This window comes from Vicugna pacos, chromosome 9, assembly GCF_048564905.1.
Source record: "Vicugna pacos chromosome 9, VicPac4, whole genome shotgun sequence".
NCBI lineage: Eukaryota > Metazoa > Chordata > Mammalia > Artiodactyla > Camelidae > Vicugna > Vicugna pacos.
This window is the reverse complement of record NC_132995.1, coordinates 47,765,493-47,784,960: the sequence shown is the minus strand read 5'-3', so window position 1 is coordinate 47,784,960 and position 19,468 is coordinate 47,765,493. Positions and strand designations below refer to the sequence as shown.

The 19,468-nt window shown below is 42.7% G+C and overlaps 1 protein-coding gene across 12 annotated transcripts in view; it reads left to right on the top strand.

The window, feature by feature from the left end:
• Nucleotides 1–15: 15 nt before the first annotated feature.
• The window catches only part of LOC116281933 (uncharacterized), a 207,957-nt gene continuing 188,504 nt past the window's right edge, over nt 16–19,468 (top strand). For all 12 annotated transcript variants that reach the window (XR_012075794.1, XR_012075792.1, XR_012075793.1 and 9 more), the window contains exons 1-2: nt 16–567; nt 5,036–5,109. Coding sequence is in view for 8 of the 12 variants with exons in the window: in XM_072967773.1 (XP_072823874.1) it covers nt 333–567; nt 5,036–5,109 (309 nt within the window). In the remaining 4 variants the exon portion in view is untranslated. The remainder of the gene's footprint in view (nt 568–5,035; nt 5,110–19,468) is intronic.

The window sequence follows — 19,468 nt, the reverse complement described above, 5'->3', positions numbered from 1 at the left end:
AGGCGCGCCTCACGGCCAGCCAATCCGGAGTACGGAGGGAGGTACGGCCTCATCTATGGCCCAATCAAGACAAGTCGGATCCCTTCGGCCGTTCCGCCCCTACTCCGTCCGCGTCGTATCTCCACCAATACTGTGCGTTGGGTTGCTACTATGCCCGCCCATCCCTTGACTGACATCTCTCCGCACCCAATCGAAGGCTCGGGCCTATTCGTCTCTTCACTAGAGAAGGCTCGCGGCTTAAATCACGGTAGATACTCATTCCCAGCCTATAGACATGCTCGCTAGAATTGAGGCAACGTCCCCCTCCCTTATCCACCAGGACAGGCAGGGGAATGAGGGTGGAGTGGAGTCCGGACCCAGAGAAAATGCTTAACGGACAGTCACCGCTTCCAATCGGAGTGCCGTGCGCAGGCTGGCCAGCCTGTGGGACTCGGCTGCTTAGGCGAGAGGCGGGCCTCTCAGACGTAGGAAGTATTCCTGGGTCTCTGGGTATTCAGCCAGGCGAAGGGCTCGCGGCCTCTGGAAGAAGGAAAGCGCGAGCCGCGTACATGCTCATGGCGCAGAGGGGTGAGTTTGGGAAGGCAATGTGCAGGCGAACCAGGGCCTGCCTTACTTCCGAAGCTAGGGCTGTAGGGGCGGACTTGTGCAGATTAGGAGCCCAGGCCTAACTGGGGCGCTCGTGGGTGTGGCTTTTGGAGGCTTCTGAGTCCTCGTTGGTTGAGGAAAATGCCCCTCTGGCCTCTGCGCGCCACCATTGGCTGGGTGAGAGTAGGGCGGGACTCCCGCCGCTGGGACCCGCCTCCTGGCGGGTGTTTAGGAAAAGGAGTGCAGCGGCTGGATCCAATCGTCTTAACCTGAGTAATAGCAGCCTGTCCCAGCCGACGGTTTTAGTGTGAGGGCGAGCGCGCGTGTGGACGTGCCTGCTACTGCTTGTCTCTGAGTGTCTTTCTCTGTATGTGGATGTCTCTTTGCGTCTCCATCTCTGTCTCTCTCCCGGTGTCAGTGTCTCTGTATCTCTGTGTGCCCTTCGTTCCTTATCCCTTCAGCTCTGTTTACCTCTGTCTTTTTCTCTAGGCCTGTATCTCTCATTCGTTCTTTAGTTTTCTCTCTTCCAGTATCTCTCTTTATCTGACTCCTCTTTGTCGGTCTCACTTTGCTCTCTCTTGGTCTCTGGCTTTACACCCTTTCCCCCTGGACAGCTGAATGGAGCCCGCGACGAAGCCCGCGACGAAGCCCGCGACGGAGCCCGCGACGGAGCCCGGCGGGGCAAAGCCTCTGACAACCGGCCTCCATTTCCATCGCCCACAGGATTCCCATTTACACTGAGAAATCTTAGGAGAAGTAGATACTGATTACTCTCTCCTCAGGAGATTGAGGGGGTAAACTCTTCCATCCCTTCACAACAGAAGTTTCCAGAGTTGTGACTCCCTTTCCCTCATTGTGCTGTGGTAAATTCTGTGGTCCTTGTCATGTCAGCAAAATATGGTTTTTCATGAATCTACATACCAGATAAACTAACCGAGGCTTCTCACATCCATGTTCCCACCAAAATACAAGACACTAAAAAACGACCTAGCTCTAGCTAAAAGAGTGGACTGAGTTCTGGTGTCCAGGGAATCCCAATGAAAAGGCCCTGGGTTCATAAAAATACTCTTCAATCCTCTTTATACATGATCAAGGCAACTGAAGGGTATTTGAGTTCATTTATATGACAGCTAAGGAGAGTAATTGTGCTTACATTCCAAAGTAGGCTGAGAAATTCCTTGTTTGGGGTGAGTTAATCAGTCTCGAGGTACTTACCCTCTCACCCTCTGCGTGAACACTTAGGTATTCGGCCCCACCCACAAGCCTGGGGAAAAGTTCCTTTCTGAGCACATCTTCTGTCATGAGGTCACTAGAACATTATGTTCCCAGGACTGAACCACCATTTTGAGTACTATTCTTGCCTCCAGGCATCTTGAGCTCTGGAACTGACCATTCGTAAACCCCACTAGGAGCTTATCTGTGCCTTTCTGGACACATTGTGATGACCCTTGTACTATGGGTTCTTTTCCTTCTGGATTCCTGAATGCTGGGAAACTGAACTTCCATATATACAGTATGAATTGTGGGGAAGAGGAACACATAGCTGGGAGAAGAAACAAGGCACCTTGTAGTGTATTTGTGCAGGTGTGTAGTTGGGACTGGCTTCCTCAGTTGCACCTGCAGTGCAGAAACATTTACTGCCTTTATTTCCCTGTTACCTGCCCCTTCTTGCTTCTCTCTTTTCTCTGCCCCCTCCTCTTGTTTCAGGCTCTCTGTTCTGATTTGTATCACTGTTCCCTTTTCCTGCATTTTGATCCCTACCCCGTCATGCTGTTCTCTGCTCTGTCTCTCAATCCTTGCTTTTCACCCTGTTCCTTACCCTTTCTGTCTCTGTCACTCTTCTTGTCTTTGATTCCCCTGATCTTATTTTCTTTCAGTTGGTCTGGGAACAGGTACTAGAAGAAGACGAATGATGATCTTAGCTACACTGATCGCTTTCTTCAAATCGACTTCCAGTTGAGGGCTGGATGCCTTTCTAGGTAGAATTTTTCAAATGGAGCCCTGCTCTGCATTCATCAAGTGTGAAAATTGGGCAAGATTAATGCCTGCCTACCCAATGGGACTAATCAGTGATAATGGAACCACAAATTCAGAACCTTTTGCACTCTACTCTATTTCACTCAGCAGGGGCTACCCCCAGTCCCAAACCCATCATCCTCCCCAAGACAATCAACTTCTTCAAATTCCTCAAATCCTCAAATCTGTTAATTTAATCAAACTCTTAAACACACCCTAAGTCATTCAGCCTCCATAAAACACTCCATGTCTCCAATTCCAAAACTTCCTAAAAGGTGTGGGTATAGCTCAGTGGCAGAGTGCATGCTTAGCATGCATGAGGTCCTGGGTTCAATCCCCATTAATTCCATCAAAAAAACCCCAGAACTCTCCAAACACTATGCCTCCTCGAATCTGGTAACTTCTAAACCTCATCCTCACCAGACTACACAGTGTTTCAGAACTCCAAAACTCTTCAGACCCAAGACAATGTCCAAAACACTTAATTATCCCAAACACCCCAACTTCCACAAATCTGCAGCCTTCCAAACACCAACCTTCAAACACACGAAAACTTCAACTCTCCCAAACTCACCAATGTCTCATGCCCATCAACTACCCCAAATCCATGAGCATCTCTGTGGATTTCAACCTCCAAACTGGCACACTGTCTGGACACACCAAGCTTCCCCAACACCCCTCACCATTCCCAATGCCTTCACCATGTTCCCTGCTCTCTTACCGTCTGATCTCATGACTCTTCTCTGTGTGATCTGTTCTCTTCTTTCCTCCCGTTCACTTCCACCTCCCTCTCCACTTGTCTCCATCCCGTGGATACTCACATGCTAATGGCATCAGTGTGAGTGTAGTTTAAGGAGTAGGGTTGTGCCTCATGGATGCCATTGGCAATTGACCCTTTTTCTGTGATGGGTCTGTGAGCCTGGCTCCCAGTCTAAGGCAGGGGCAGGGCTATGGATCATGGGGTAATGGTCAGGTGTGTAGAAAAGGGCATGATACATGGGGAAAGCTTCCTGTGTTGCCTGTGACCTCCTCCGATTTTCCCTTGAATCCCAGTGTTCCAATATCCCTCTTCCTGTTCTCCTGAGGACCTCTGGGGGACTACACTGCACAAGGCAGGAAGCACTGACATTGGGAGTTCAGGAGTCATCATGGCAGACTAGATGAGCTAGTCAAGGCCCAGCCTGCCAAACTCTATCTCTTCTGAAATACGCCCGGGACTTTGAGAGGTCCAGGAGTGCACCTAATCAAATGGATTTAATTCTGAAGTGTGTGATTTCCTGCTGTGGACAAAGAAGGTCTTGGTGAATAGTTATGACCTGGGGTCACAGTCCAAGAGGAGAGCCTTGGAGGGGAACAGGGGTATGGTGCCTGACCTACGTGTGACCTCTAGCCAAATGCCTGCTTGGCCCTGGGCCTCCCCAGAAGTGGGAAGAAGCTGATGGTCTGGCTACAGACTAGTGTGCATCCAGAACTTATGAAGGCACAGTGACTGCTTTCTGACCCATGACTGCCCTCTCATTAAGTTCTTGATTTGATTTGCTCATTTCCTTGCTTGACTTGTGCTCTCCTGTGACTCATGCACACAAGGTCTCCAGGGATCAAGGAGACCTGAGGCCTTTCAGGGAGTCAACAAGCTGCAGTGCAGGCTGGATGAACTAGTTGAGGCCTCACAGACTTAGATGAGAGGAGGCCTGCTTCACTCTGCATCCCCTGACAAGGCATGGACTGGCCTTGGTAATGGCTTGGGCGTGGCCAACTCTGTGGCTTGGGGTGGGAACCATAGATGTTGATCACTAACTAACCCATGGGTGACCTTCCAGTGAGGGCCTGATAGGTCTTGTACATTCTTAGGATGGAGATGAAGCCGTTAATGTTGCATATCATTGGCCCAGGCTAGGACCTGGGAGCTTCATTACTGGCCTTAAATCTTTGTGTAACCTTCCACAAGGTCTAGTCAGGGCCTTCCCAGGACCTAATGTATGGCTACATAAGTAGTTGAGATCTCTGCTCCCTTCCATGAAGTGGGATAATTCTAGTAATTTGCATAAGGGACTACACCAGAGGCAGTTCATACATGGACCTGATCTGAATGATAAGATACCAGATTTTTGAGCCTATACCTCAATGGGATGAAAATTTGGTTGACCTTGGGAGGGGATGAGAGTATTTTCCTGTGAAAGTGTTATGAATTTTAAGTACCAGAGACTGAACTGTGGTAAATTGCCTATAAGATAACCTCCAATTATTCCTGCCCCTTTAGGGACTCATACTTGTGTGTAAATCCTTCCATTTAAGTGTGCACTGGATTTAATGACTCAGGTCTGAGGCACAAATGTCACAGAGTAATAGGATGCTGTTTGCTGATTAGAATATCAAGACTGCATCTTCCTTCATGCTCAAACTCTTTTGATCTCCCTTATCTCTATTGCTCCAGGGGAAGCCAGCTGCCATGTCATGAGGCAGATGAAGAGGGTCTCAAGGCAAAAAACAAGGTCTGCCAAGAGCCAGGTAAGTTAGCTGGGAGGCATATCCTCCTCCAGTTGGGTCTTGAGATGACTAGTTCTGATTTTTCACCCTGAGAGTAGCTTCACAAAGCACCCTGAGCCACAATTCACCAAAGCTAAAAACGAACATTCTGAAACAGTGGACTTCATTAAATTTTTAAAATTATGCTATTTGAAAGACATTGTTGAAAGAATGAAAGATAAGTCACAGATTGGGGGAAAGTCACATATCTAGTAAAGGACTATATCTTGAATACATAAAGAAATCTCAGATTTCAACCAGAAAATGAATAACCAAATACAAAGTTTGCAAAAAAAATTGAACAACTACTTCACCAAAGAAGTTATACATATGGTAAATAAGCATATAAATGGTGCTTAGCTAATTAGTCATTGGAGAAATATAAATTTAAACCACTGCATACATAATAAAATGTCTAAAATTAAAAAGTAATGAAATTTAAAAAAATCAATAGTATATACAGAAGCATCAAAACCACAAAATAATTAGTGCAAATTTTAGCAAGAATATATAGTAATCATTTCTATATATATATACACAAAACCATTATGTTAAACACCTTAAATATACACACATTTTACCAATTATACCTCAATAACACTGGAAGAATTGTACATCCTTGATTTGTGGCACACGATGATGCTCCAGGATCGTTTTGCATTTCCCTGCTTCAGTCCATTTCTCCCTGGTACTTCCGTATTTGCCACACTGTACCAAATATTTTCCTAACCCAGAGTCTTCCAAGGGCTTCCTGCTAAGTCAAAAACTAAAAAAATTCATAATATATCCCAGTTAGGTACATGTTGAGCCTGCTAGTAAAATAGGGACAATATTTCATTATAGTGGCAGTACTGAGATGTCATGTACTGGCAAGAGCCAGAGAGTGGACATGGGACCAGAATCTGAGATTGCTGACCATGTGGTATTTGAAGATTTCATTTAGTTGGGGGCCCAATGATACAAGGTTTAGCATCAAGGCAGGAACTATTTTAGATGATGTGAATCTGTTTCTAGGATGGGTCCTAGGAATGTGGAATAACTTGATGTACTTGTTGGAGAAAAGCCAGAATTGCTACAGCAGACAGTAGATGGAGGTAACACAGACCTGCAGAAGTAGGCATGTTAGAGTGGGTAAACTATGTAAGACCAGAAAACCCATCAGACAACTCAGTTCCTCAGGAGGGCCCATGAGAGAACCATTTATAGCATCAGTAAGTAATACACTGGGAGATGGGCATCAGAATTATAGAAAGTTCTCTGCAGGTTCCTTTTGAAGCTCAGAACTGAGATCACTAATAGCATTAGAAATGGTAGGTAACCAAGAATAGAGATATTAGGTGGAAGGACTTAACCGTCAAAAGCCTGCTGGCACAATTATCTTCATGAGCTACAAATTGGGGATGGAAGCCAAAGGGGCCTGAATGGCTGGAAGTAACTGAGATAAGTAATAGAAAGGGGTACCACTCAAGCAGAATAGATGGGCAGCCAACATGTTTGTCCTCAAAGTGTAAAATCCAACGAAGTAAAAGATGTATGAGAGGCTGAGGGAAGCTGTCAAACTGAACCCTTCCCCAGTCCTGAGCCAGTGTATTTACTGGGAACCCACTGAATTCTGGAGAGGACTGGTCCACAGGAGGGAAGACCCTATAACACCATGCTGTGTTTATATAGTAAACATTTCCCAGTCCTTCAATGGGGCTACAGACTTCTTGATAATTGTCACTGGGACAAAGAGTAAAGCAGGCAATTCAATCACTGTTAGGCGGAGGTCTGAGTTCATGCTGCTGTCTGGAGAACCAAGTGTTGTGTCCCTGTTTGTTTGGGATCATATGCGGTCCAGGTAATTAATAGAATTTTGGCCCAAATACAGCAGACTCTGAGTTGACCAGGTCCATACAAACTATGCTTGCACTGAGCCTAGAGATCATTCCAGGTGAGAACTCCGGATCATCTCAGGTCTTCTCTGAGCATATGTCCTGTCCTAGACCTGTGCAGAACCTTTTAACTTGGCTGTATGTGTGAGTGCTTTTGAATGCCTGATTTCCTAAAGAAACTCTGCAGATTTTGCTCTGCAGTTTTGCTTACAGGCCTTAAACAATCTATTGAATGTTTTAAAGGTAGTATTTTTGCCCCAGGCATCTGAGGGTTGTTTGTTGACCTTGTAGTGTTTTTGAGGAGTGCCTGTCACTTTCCCGCTCTGTTCTCCTGTGCTGACTTCCAGGTTAGATGAAACAGAGATGAAGAACTTGCGTTAGTTTTACAGATAGCCCCCAGACAGATCGGAACAAATACACAATAATTTTCAAAAAAAAAGATCTGCTCAGTTCCTTGCTGATTCAGGGAGCAGCGTGCCTCTCAGGGAAGGCAGGTTGCACCTGTTTTAAGACTACTCTGCAGCTAGGGAGGAGGGTGAACAAGGGCAAAAAAAAAAATACGCACAAAGCTTTTCTGCAATTTTGAAATCACAGAATTTCCCTGATTCAGCGTTTGCTTGTTTGCTGTAAGTCATTGATTGTTTTGCATAGTTCTGATAAAATTGGTTCTGGTATTTTCTGTTTTTTGATATGTCTGTGGGGTGACAAGAGCTTAGAGCTGCCATTTGCTGACAATACTCCTCCAGATACTGGTTTTTAAATACCATTCTCTGATTTCAAAAAATGGGGGCTTTGCAAATGGGTACAGAAGCCAATCTTAGATTGCTCCCGATAAACAAAGCTGGAACAATTTAAGCAACAATATACATGTAATATTGGTGTAATATTATAACCCAATGAACAAAATAAATATCGATGAATCCATAATAATACAGATGAATAACTGAATGCATACATAGGTGGAAGAGAAAGGGGGTTGATCTTCCTTACAGAACAATTTGAATTGATTCCAATTACTTTCCCTCCCCTAGAGTGTGGGCTGGACTTGTGACTTACTTCCCAGTGATGGGGTGTGGAGAGGGAAAAGAAAAAGTGGCTTTACAGTGGGGAGACCTGGTAGAAACCACCTTCACCGGTGATCAAGATTAACATCACTATTGTAAAATGATTGTAAGTCAATAAAAATGTTAAAAAAAAAAGATTAAAATCACCAGATGTATCATGGGCATCTAACGTACCCTTTCATGAGAAGAGTACTTACTCTTTGTGTGTTTTTTTTTTCCATAAAAAACACAAGCCCATTCTAATAATGAGAATACAGGAGACAAAAATTGAGGGTTATTATATGAAATATGTGGTCAATACTCTTTACATGTTCTAAGTTGTACAAAGAAGGACTAAGAAACTATCACAGATCATAGGAGACTATGAAGACATGGTGACTAAATGCTGTAATGTTCTGGATTAGATTCTGGCACAGAAAAAGGACATTAGTGGGGAAAATGGTAAAAGCAGAATAGGGTTCGTCATTTAGTTAGAAATATTGTGCCCATGTTAATTTTTCTGCTTCATTTTGCTTTTGTTCACTTTTTATGAGGGAGAGGTAGTTAGGTTTATTTATTTCTCTTTGGAGGAGGTACTGGGGATTGAACCCAGGACCTAGTGCTTGCTAAGCCTGCGCTCTACCACTTGAGCTATACCCTCCCCCCATGTTAATTTTTCTGTTTTGTCAAATGTACCCTGGTTATGTAAGAGGGTCTCATTAGGGCAAACTAAGTGAAGGTTGTAAACAATTCTATGTGCCATCCTAGAACCTCTTCTGCTAATTTAAATTTATTATAAAATCTAAAATTGAATAGACCAAAAAAAATAGAGAATGTACTGTCTCTGAATGACTCTAGAAAAGTTTTAAGTTGTTAAATTGTGTTAAAAGGAGAAATTTAATCAATCCTCCCAAAAAGGAACTGTTCAGACTCATTCATGCTGTGCATCTCCTATAATTCTAACCTCTGTTTGCATCTTACTGTGTTTTCATAGTGTTTGTGGTGCTTTATTTTTGGAAATATGGTTTACTTAAAAGTAGTCAAACTTGTTAACAGTTTCCTGCCTACTTTGTGCCTTTTGTGTCTGGAAGTCCTAAAGATATTCTCCTTGGTGTTGTTATAAAAGTTTTTAAGTTTTATGCTGTGGGAGCTAGAATATCCCCCCTTCTCTTGTGCAATGACTCTTGGTTTAGTCAATCTACTAGGGAAGCTTCAGGTGAAGTTTGACCCAGGATCTCTCTGGATCTGTTTCTTTGTTTAGGCTTTGTTTCGCTTTTGGTGGAGTGGGAATATGACAGAAATTTTGGAATGAGAAGGGCTAGGGTCAAGCAGGAAGTTATTGGATGAACAAAAGATGAAAAGTAGATGAAGAATTTAGAGGATCAAGGAGATCTTTTTCTAATCAGAGTAGAGTTTGTCATAAATTTTATTAATGCACATGCTTCTTGGAGAAAATGAACAAAACTTCAGGGTACAAGTCAATGAACTTTCACAAAATCACCCCGGCTTGTCACCATTTCCTACATCAAGGAATCAAACATTGTAACTCTACAAATGCAAGGACAGGTTGAAGTGGTGCTTGGACTGCTTCAAGTAATTTAAGTGGGCTGGAGGAGTTTCTGCACTCTGAGTGGTTGTTAGTGGTCTGGATGGAAGAAGCTCATTGGATTTACAGTTGGATGGGCTGGTCAGGTCTTGGGTGGGATGCTAGAGTTGTGTCCAGAAAAGTTATCAAATGTGCTGAGGAATTGTTGGGATTCAGGCTGTAAGTGGGCAGGTGCACATGAGGACTAATCTTTGAAGGGATGGGATTGGCCTCCATATCAACTTGGGCTCATTCACAGCAACCAGACATGGAGGGCACACACTGGGCAGGCAGGGCTGGTTTCCTTCTCATATACGGTAGTCACAGTCTCTCTGCTTCCACACACACTCTGTGAGCTCAGCATGAGGGCAGGCACGCCAGCAGAGGAGGCAGGGCTGCACCTAGAGGTGGAGGGAGATCCAGGGCTGGTCACCACCCCCTCCCCACTCCTGTTCACATCCCCGTCCTACAAAGATGGGGCCACAAGGGTCTGAGTACAGGCAGAGGCTAAAGGGAAGAGTGAGGGGGGCAGGAAACAGGAGGGAACCTGGGGGAGGAGGCCAGGACATAGGAAGAAGGTGAGGGAGCTGGGACATCCACAGAGGGAGAGAACAAGGACATGGGACAAACACCAGTGGCCGGGCTGCAGAGGCAAAAATGCCGGGAGGCCACTCACTTGACATTGGCATCCTTTTCTGTACAGTTTCCTGAAACCTAACCTCTGCTCCGTGGTGAGCTTGTACCAGAAGTATAGGTGGCATCTTGTGAAGTGCAGTGTCCCTCTCCTCAGATAGCCTGCAGTGATCAGAGAGCATGGCCTGAGGGTCAACACAGCATGTGTGGGTGTCCCCAGGGAAGGACACGCTCTGGCCCCTAGAGAATGAGCCCCAGAGGGTCTGGGAACCCTGAGGCAGGTACAGAGTCAGCCATGAATGGCGGTCCAGCATTTCCCTGGGAAGAATCTGTCAGATCACAGAGAAGGGGCCTTTGTTCCTCAACGGTGCTAGAGTTGCAGAAGTGGAGTGGGTAGCAAGGTTGCGGGCTGTGTGTGGACAGGGGTACTCACCTGCAGTAAGTAATTGTGTTGAATCAGAAGTCCTCTAGTCATAACCACTAACTGAAGGGTGAGTAGGCAATATTGGATGCCTATAGTCCCATGGGAGCTTTAGGTATCTGTGACAGGGGAAAAGGGGGGTTAGAATCTTAGGTTTCCACTATACAAGTTGTTAGACACCAGAGACCATCAAACTCCGAACTCCCCCAGAAGAAGTTTGGGGAAACTTTGTTTTTTTAGAAGGGTGTAAAAAGAGCAGGAGAAGGTGTTGGATTCACCTCAGTGATGTTGATTTTGAAACCTCATTTATTCTTGGTGTTGTTTTCTACTCCCCAGTGATCAGGGGGCACATGGAATTCATGGATTTAAGACTCCTGCTACCCAACGTCCCCCAGACACTTGAGATCACCAGAGCTCCCTTACCTCTGCATTTTCTGAAGTCCTTCCTCTTTGGTGAGGACTTGTCTGGTGTCTCCCTAGACTCACCGACATATGGCTGTATCAAACACTGGAAATTTGCTAAGAGAGTCAATTTCAGGTGCTCTCATCACAAAACAAAATGGTACCTGGGTGCGGAGATGACATGTTAATTAGCTTGATTGTTGTAATCATCTTACTGTATGTATATATATCAAATCATCATGTTGTACATCTTAAATTAATATAATTTTTATCTTAAAAAATCAGTAACTCTGGACAAAGGTCACATACTAGCATCCCCAGAGGCAAAGTCTGAAGTCTTCCGCCAATGGTACTTTGGCCCAAGTTGGCCCCCAGTTTTGTTCCCTCCCTATCTTGCTTCTTCACCTCTCTTGTTGGTTTTATCAAGAGCATACCCTTCCTAAATAATGATAGTTGGAATCTTTATCTTAGAATCTAATTTTAGAGCACCTCAGACACAATAAACCTTTCTGTTCATTCAAGTTTATTTTTGTATCTTTTGAGAATAATGTTTATAGTTATACTCGTATGTTTTCGACCTTCTTGTTAATGTTTTTATTTTTGAAAATTACATGCACATTTTAGTGTTAATCCATTTTGAAGGTAAATTGAAGACATCGAGATATTTCACCCCTGAATACATGCCTCTCCTAAGACCTGGGATATTTTCATACCCAGACAAGAAATTACATACTGATTCAATAAGCTTACCCAATATACAATCAATTTTTAAACTTTTAAAAATCATTTCAGTAATGACTTTATGGGTGGATTTTTTTTGAAAAGCTGAGGATCCACTCAATAATTACCCATTACATTTAGTTCTCATACTTCGTTTGATTTCTTTACTGTGAAATAGTTCCTCAGTTCTTCTTTTTACTTCATTACTGTCACTTTTTTGGACAGTTCAGCCTGCTTGTTGTGTAGAAACTTCCTCCATTTTGGTTTGTCTGATATTTCCAGTGGTTAAGTTCAGATTATACATATTTTATATAATCACAAATATTAATTAGGTCCTTTGTGTCCTTGTGCTTGTTCATTTTGGTTACATTTATGCCCAGTTATGTATGTATGTATGTATGTATGTATGTATGTTGTACATGGAGTATTTTCCTCCATTATATCTTCTACTGGTTTATGGAGGTATGCAGAAAGTGTATTAATTCTTATCTGTTGATTGTATAATTTTCTGTTTTAAAAAATACTATGGCTGTTTGCAGTGACTTTTCAATTATTCTTCTGGGTTTTCCACAATTATTAGTATCTGTTTTAGCTTATGGTGTGGAGCACAGCCAAGCCCTCTTTCAGGGCTGAAGCATTTGAAAAAGATGAGTGCTGACATCTTACACCAGAGTCAATCTCAGGGAATTGCCTCCATTTGGTAGGAATTGCATCAATCAGATATATGCCTGCTTCCTACAGGCAGCCTACGTCTAATGACTGGTCTAGACAGAAATATAAAAGTCCAGAGACAACCTTTTACTGAAAATATATGCCCCATTTTGTAAGCCCACAGACCCATACTCACTACTCCAAACCCAGAACTACTGATCCTACAGATCCCAATTCTGACCTTCCATCACCCATACATTGACCCTATGACCTCCCATTACTGACCCTAGGACCCCATCACTATACTCAGAGCTGATATGTCAGCAAACTCACAGACTCCCATCACTACCGTAGGAACTCCACTTCAGTAACATGAGCTCCATATCACAGGCACCTCTATCTCAACATTATTTGAGCCTCCAGACTCCACATCATGGGCACATGTGTACCACAGACAAAATAGATTCCACATTTCAGATACTTCAATCTCCAGTTCTAGATATTACTTCTAGAGACTCCATCACTAACTCCAGAGAAACCCCATTTCGAACTCTACAACCTTTCACTCACTCAGCTGTCAGCCCTACTCACTGGTCCACAGATGCCTACAGACACTCATCACTGACCCCACATATACCCATCAGTGTCTCCATACACCACCATCATCCACCCCAAAGCCCGGTCACTTATTCCACAAACCCAGTCTACACCCCACAGTTCCACTGAGGTTTGTGGGCAAGGCCCACGTAGGCCGAGAAAGAAGAGAAGCATCAAAGACTCCACCATCTTGCTCCTATAAAGACTGCTGGTCTTCTCAAAAATGACCAGTAGATGGCAGAGAAATGTATGATTTTGATACGTAGACACCTGCTCCAAAGATGATGGAGCTTTGACATTCTAGGGTTTTTCTGAGAAAACCAGTTCATCTGCCTGGTGAATACTGAGAATTATAGATCGTTGTGGTATCAGCAAATTTCTCATCAAGACGTTTCTTCTCAGCCCACCACTTATAACACAGCCTACCCCACTCCTGTGTCACTCATCTATTTCTGTGTCTGTCTGAAGAGTCTTGTAGTTAATCTCACCTTTCTCTTCATTAAAACCCATTAGGAGGAAATAATATTTGAAAGCTATTTTATAAGAGAGGCTTGAATGTGGTATTTCATGTTTCCTATTAGAATTTTCTGCATTACCATAGAGATTTGGCAATCCAAAGGGATGAATCTGTAATGCCGAGGTGTGAATATTTTTAGACAAAGAAAGAGTTCATATGCTTTTGAAATTAAGGTGGTAGAGACAGCCCTATACATTTAGTAATAATAACAAGAGCTGATATTAATTTAGCACTTACGATATGCTAAGCACTGCACTAAGTACTGCAAACCGGCACATTTAATTTTCACAGTAACCCTACGAAGTGATGGCTATTTAACATTTCTTACTAAGAAGTACACTGATGCCCAGAGAATTCAAGTAGCTTTCTCACAGTCCTACAATTAGAAAAATGTTCAGTACTATTTCTTTTTATGTAGTCATACTACATGCAGTTAAAATTATGGTACTTGATGTTAGCATTGCTGGAACAGTATGAGTTCAGATGTAACGTTATTGTTCTCTTGACCCTGTGACACGTGGGTTGATATCTTCTCATTCCTAGATCTGGAAAACAGTTTTAGCTGTGTAATCTTGAATAAGTGTGACCATAAATGAATTCTTAAGGAAGCATTGTGGCAATATCTGGCTTGATATTGGCAGAATATTTTAAACCGGGACTGTCCCACCAGCCCCAGTTACATGACACTCATCATTTTAGTGCAGTGGAGTGGTTAAATCACACATCTCTGCTGCTGCCAGGGACCAGCTCAGGTCTATCTTCTCCCTCCTGCACAGGCAGAACATCACTCAAATCTTCCAACCTGAGGTGTATCTCTGGTGATCTGGCTTGATACTCAAGGGCTTTGTGCAGTAGCCCAGCCTCAGCACGCCTGGGACAGACTGAGTTTTGTCAGAGACATGTTGTGTTGCGTTGCAGTCCCATGCCTAGAAAACAGCTCCCCTACTCACTGGCCCATTTCCTAACACTTGCTATGGTGGTTAGTGCTTATTCTGGGTGTTGGATGAGTTCATTGGTGGCACTAGGAGCCCCTCGAATAGGGTTTGGGAACAAGCAACTGATCGTTGACCTATTTGTGACCTCCTCCAGAGGCAAAAGGCAGGGTGTGTGGTTAAATTCAGGGCTTGGAGCCTAAAAAAGATTGTATGTTGTTTGTTGGAATATGTTGAATATTAGAGGCAGGCTAAAGGCCCCTGATCTGCCACTAAAGTCTGGCTACATGCTTGTCTAGACCTGGGTATTCTCAAGGAGAAGGAGAAGCTAGGTCATGGCCTCACTGTGGTCAGTGGTCGGTACGGGGTGAGGGTGTAGGGACATGGCTATGGCCAAGAAAATTCATGGCCAACTTTGAAAGACAATGGGGAGTAATGATTGTGGGGACTAATCTCAGCAATTTTTGACATCCGACAGAGTTCTTTCATATTCTGGGACCTTCGTATCCAGGGTCAAGAAAATAGTCATAAGAACGTTGGTACTCTCTTTGGGAATATTGGTTTACCTTTAGGAAATGGGGATGCTTTCCGTATGTTGTTAATTTGCGTTAATGTAACATTGTAACTGTGATCAGTACTATCCTGGTGAATCCTGTTGTTGCCTCTTAATCTGCACTAAACTGGGATAGTTATGATACATCATTGATATTATTTTTTGCCTTTGTATTAATAATATAATTGAAATTAATACTGTAACTAGGAATGATTATTAATACTTATAAACTAGGGGGGTATTTTTAGGAGTATCGTGAGGCATAAAGCAGGCAGATCCTTATTTAGTGGTGGTAATAATAATAAGCAGTGGTAGTAATAATAACTACTGACCATAGAGTATAGAATACAAATCCAAATTTGTTGAGTGCGCACAGGTTTCAGGTAATACTTCATGTGTATTCCATGTATGAAATATTTAACCTTTCCAGTAATCCTGTGAAGAAGTTCTGTGATCATTTACATTTCATAGTTGAGGGATCTGAGGCAAAAAGCTGTTGAATGACCTGCCCTGAGCTACTTCAGCCAGGAGTTCATGCAACTTGGATTTTAATTGGAGTATCTTGAGTTCACATTCCATTTAGTTAACCTCTATGTTTCTCATAGTGGTTAAAGGAACACTTATCATAAGTCACTAATATTATTTATCCACATTCTGTCAGTATTGTATCATCAAGGACAGAAGAACCGCAACAAGTTCTTTTCCTCAGTCCTTCCTTGTCCCCCATGCTCCCACCTGGTTCCCACCTTCCTGGTGGTCTCTGCTCTTCCTGCCTGTCACCACCATGCCGGGGCAGCTCTGCTCTTGCACACTGTTACACTACTGGATTATGACTTAGACACTGGGGAGTCTATTATGAATGCAGGGTGTTTTGCTCTGGTGTTTTAACCTTTGGTTACAAAGGGTGAGAATCCACCCTGCTCAGGTGGTTGGGTGAAGGATCCCAGGTGTGGGTGCCATGGGGCTGCACATTTTGTCATTTCGAGACTTGGCTGGAGGCACGTAAGTGGAATCTTCCTACTTTCTCTCCTTCTAAAAATTTTATTTATTGTTATTTAAAAAATTTTACGGGGGGTAATTAGGTTTATTTATTTTATTTTTTAATGGAGGTACTGGGGACTGAACCCAGGACCTTGTGCATGCTAGGCAGACACTCTACCACTGAGCTATGCTCTCCCCTTCAGTGGAATCTTGAATACCTAAACACGAGGGGTCCCTTGCATGCTCTTTCCACTCTCTCAATTGTTACTGTTTTATTCCAGGACCTAGCCATGTCAGCAGGAAAACTCAGCCCTATGAGATCACATTACTAGGGTGACTCTACCAACTCCTCCCGTACGTATCTCCCCTTGAGAACAGGAGTCTCCGTTCTCTGAGACAACGTGCAGGTGTCTGGGGTCTGACAGTTCTGGTTAAATACCAACACCCCAGTCCCCCTACCCCACAACTAGTCCTGAGTGCTGTATCATTTTTCCCCTTTTCTCCACAGATGATCAAATTTCCTGAGGAGAAATTTGAGTTTATCTATGCAAGTGATGGGGAAAAATACCATGGTTACATTCATGAGTGGATATATTTACCCCAAATACCTCATCTAGGGTGAGCTCATTCACCTCTAGCCCTTTGGCTTCTCTGACCGTGGCATGGAACCCTCAATTTTGGTCAACAGACCAGAAATACAGTCCTTGTCTCTCTTTAGGGACTTCGAGCATTGTGCTTCAGGGACTGCCCATCCATGGCTGATCTGACCCTGCCCAGGGTGTCCTGAGGCCATTACAGCTAGATTCACTTAAACCACAGAGCGGACATAGTGTGCTGAGCTCCCAAGTTTGACTTCGGTTGTCACGGGCAGTTTTAAGTAACAATAAAGCAAAACTGAATAGATGTAGCATGAAATACGGAAAAGAGCACAATGAAGATGCCTTCTTGATATCTATGGGACAGGTCATTCTACCATGAGTGACCTACTGTTCTTTCATCCCGGGACATGTTGCTTACTCTTTGTCCCTGCTCCCTCTCCCTCTTCCTTTCCCCCTCTCCTTCTGTATATCCTCTGCGCCTTTCCCCGTTCCCTGTTTTTAATCTGTTTTTGCCCTTCCGTTCTGCTTGATGAGTTCCTATTTTCCCTTTTCTCTATCATTGCCACCTCCTTCTACTTGCTACTGTTTGCTTCACCTCCTGTCTTTTTGTTCTTTGTCCCTGCTCTGTGCTCCTTCCCTCTGCTCCCAGGACTCTCTGCCAATCCTTCATTTTCTGCTCCACCTTTTTTTCTATCATCTGCATGGGACAGGGCACAAAATTAAGATGTGCTAATCTTTGCTCTGCAGTCTGCATCTCCAGAGAGATTTACATAGGGATAGTGGTCACTGCTTACTCACACTCATACAGTCACACAGGCAAGACTTCTCCTGCCCTGTATTCAGAGAGTAAAATTTACCAAAACCAAGCACCTGTCTAAACTCTGTGAAATGTCCTTCTGAAATGAATTAGACCCTCACAGATTCCATGCCAACCTCCTCAAATCTATTAACCCGTAAATGTTTTGTGTATTCTTTCTTGATCTGGCTTCTAGTAAGAGGAATACTATGAGACATCAAATTTGATAGAGCTGTGTCCTTAGGAAACACACACATTTCTCCATGGAGTTTTAAAAATTTTTAACTTTTTAAAAAATTGAAGTATACTTGATTTACAATATTATGTTAGTTTAAGGTGTGCAGCAAAGTGATTCAATTATATATATATATAAATATTTTTTTAGATTATTTTCCATTATAGGTTATTATAAGATAATGACTATAGTACCCTGTATTATACATTAAATCCTTCTTGCTTATCTATTTTATGTATAGAAACATGTATCTGTTAATTCTACATTCCTATTTTATCCCTCCCTCCCCTCCCTTTCCCCTGTGGTAACTATAAGTTTTGTTTTCTATGTCTGCGAGTCTATTTCTGTTTTGTGCGTAGATTCATTTATATTACTTTTTAGATTCCATATATAAGTGATATCATATGATATTTCTCTTTCTCTGTCTGACTTACTTTACTTAGTATGATATTCTGTAGATTCATCCATGTTCCTACAAATGGCAGTATTTCACTCTTTTTTATGGCTGAGTAATATCCCATTGTATATTTATATCGCATCTTCTTTATCCATTCATCTGTCAATAGGCACTTGGATTGTTTCCATGTCTTGTCTATTGTAAATAGTGCTGCTATGAACATGGGGTGCATGTACTTTTTTGAATTAGAGTTTTCATCTTTTCCAGATATGTGCCCAGGAGTGGGATTGCTGGATCATATGGTAGCTCTATTTTTAGTTTTTAAAAGAGCCTCCATACAGTTCTTCATAGTGGCCACACCAATTTACATTCCCACCAACAGTATAAGAGGGTTATCTTTTCTCCACACCTTCTCCAGCATTTAATATTTGTAAACTTTTTGTGATAGCCATTATTGACTAGGGTGATACCTCATCATGGCTTTGATTTGCATTTCTCTAATAATCAATGATGTTGAACATCTTTTGTGCATGTTGGCTATCTGTATGTCTTCATTGGAAAAATGTCTATTTAGGTCTTCTACCCAGTTTTTGATTGGGTTGTTTGTTTTTTTGATGTTGAGTTGTATGAGCTGTTTGTCTATTTTGGAAATTAACCCCTTGTTGGTTGCATTGTTTGCAAATACTTCCCCCCATTCTGTAGGTTGTCTTTTTGTTTTGTTGATGGTTTCCTTTGCCTTGCAAAAACTTTTAAGTTTGATTAGGTCCCATGTATTTATTTTTGCTTTTATTTCTTTTGCCTTGGGAGACTGATCTAAGAAAATATTGCTACAATTTATGCCTGAAGATGTTTTGCCTATGTTCTCTTCTAGGAGTTTTATGGTGTTCTGTCTTATATTTGGATATTTAACTTATTTTGAGGTTATTTTTGTGTATGGTGTGAGGAAATATTCTGGTTTCATTGATTTACATGAGGCTGGCCAGCTTTTCCAACACCATTTGCTGAAGAGATTTTCTTTTCTCCATTGTGTATTCTTGCTTCCTTTGTCATAGACTGATAGATCGTAGGTCTGTGGGTTTATTTCTAGGCTGTCTCTTCTGTTCTATATGATCCATGTGTCTGTTTTTGTTCCAATAACATACTGTTTTGATTACTGTAGCTTTGTAGTATTATCTAAAGTCTGGGAGAGTTATGTCTCCACCTTTGTTCTTTTTCCTCAGGATTTCTCTGGCAATTCTGAGTCTTTTGTGGTTCCACATAAATTTTAGGATTATTTGTTCTAGTTCTGTGAAAAATGTCATGAGTATTTTCATAGGGATTGCTTTAAATCTGTGGATTGCTTTGGATAGTATGGCCATTTTAACAAAATTGATTCTTCCAGTCCAAGAGCATGGGCTATCTTTCC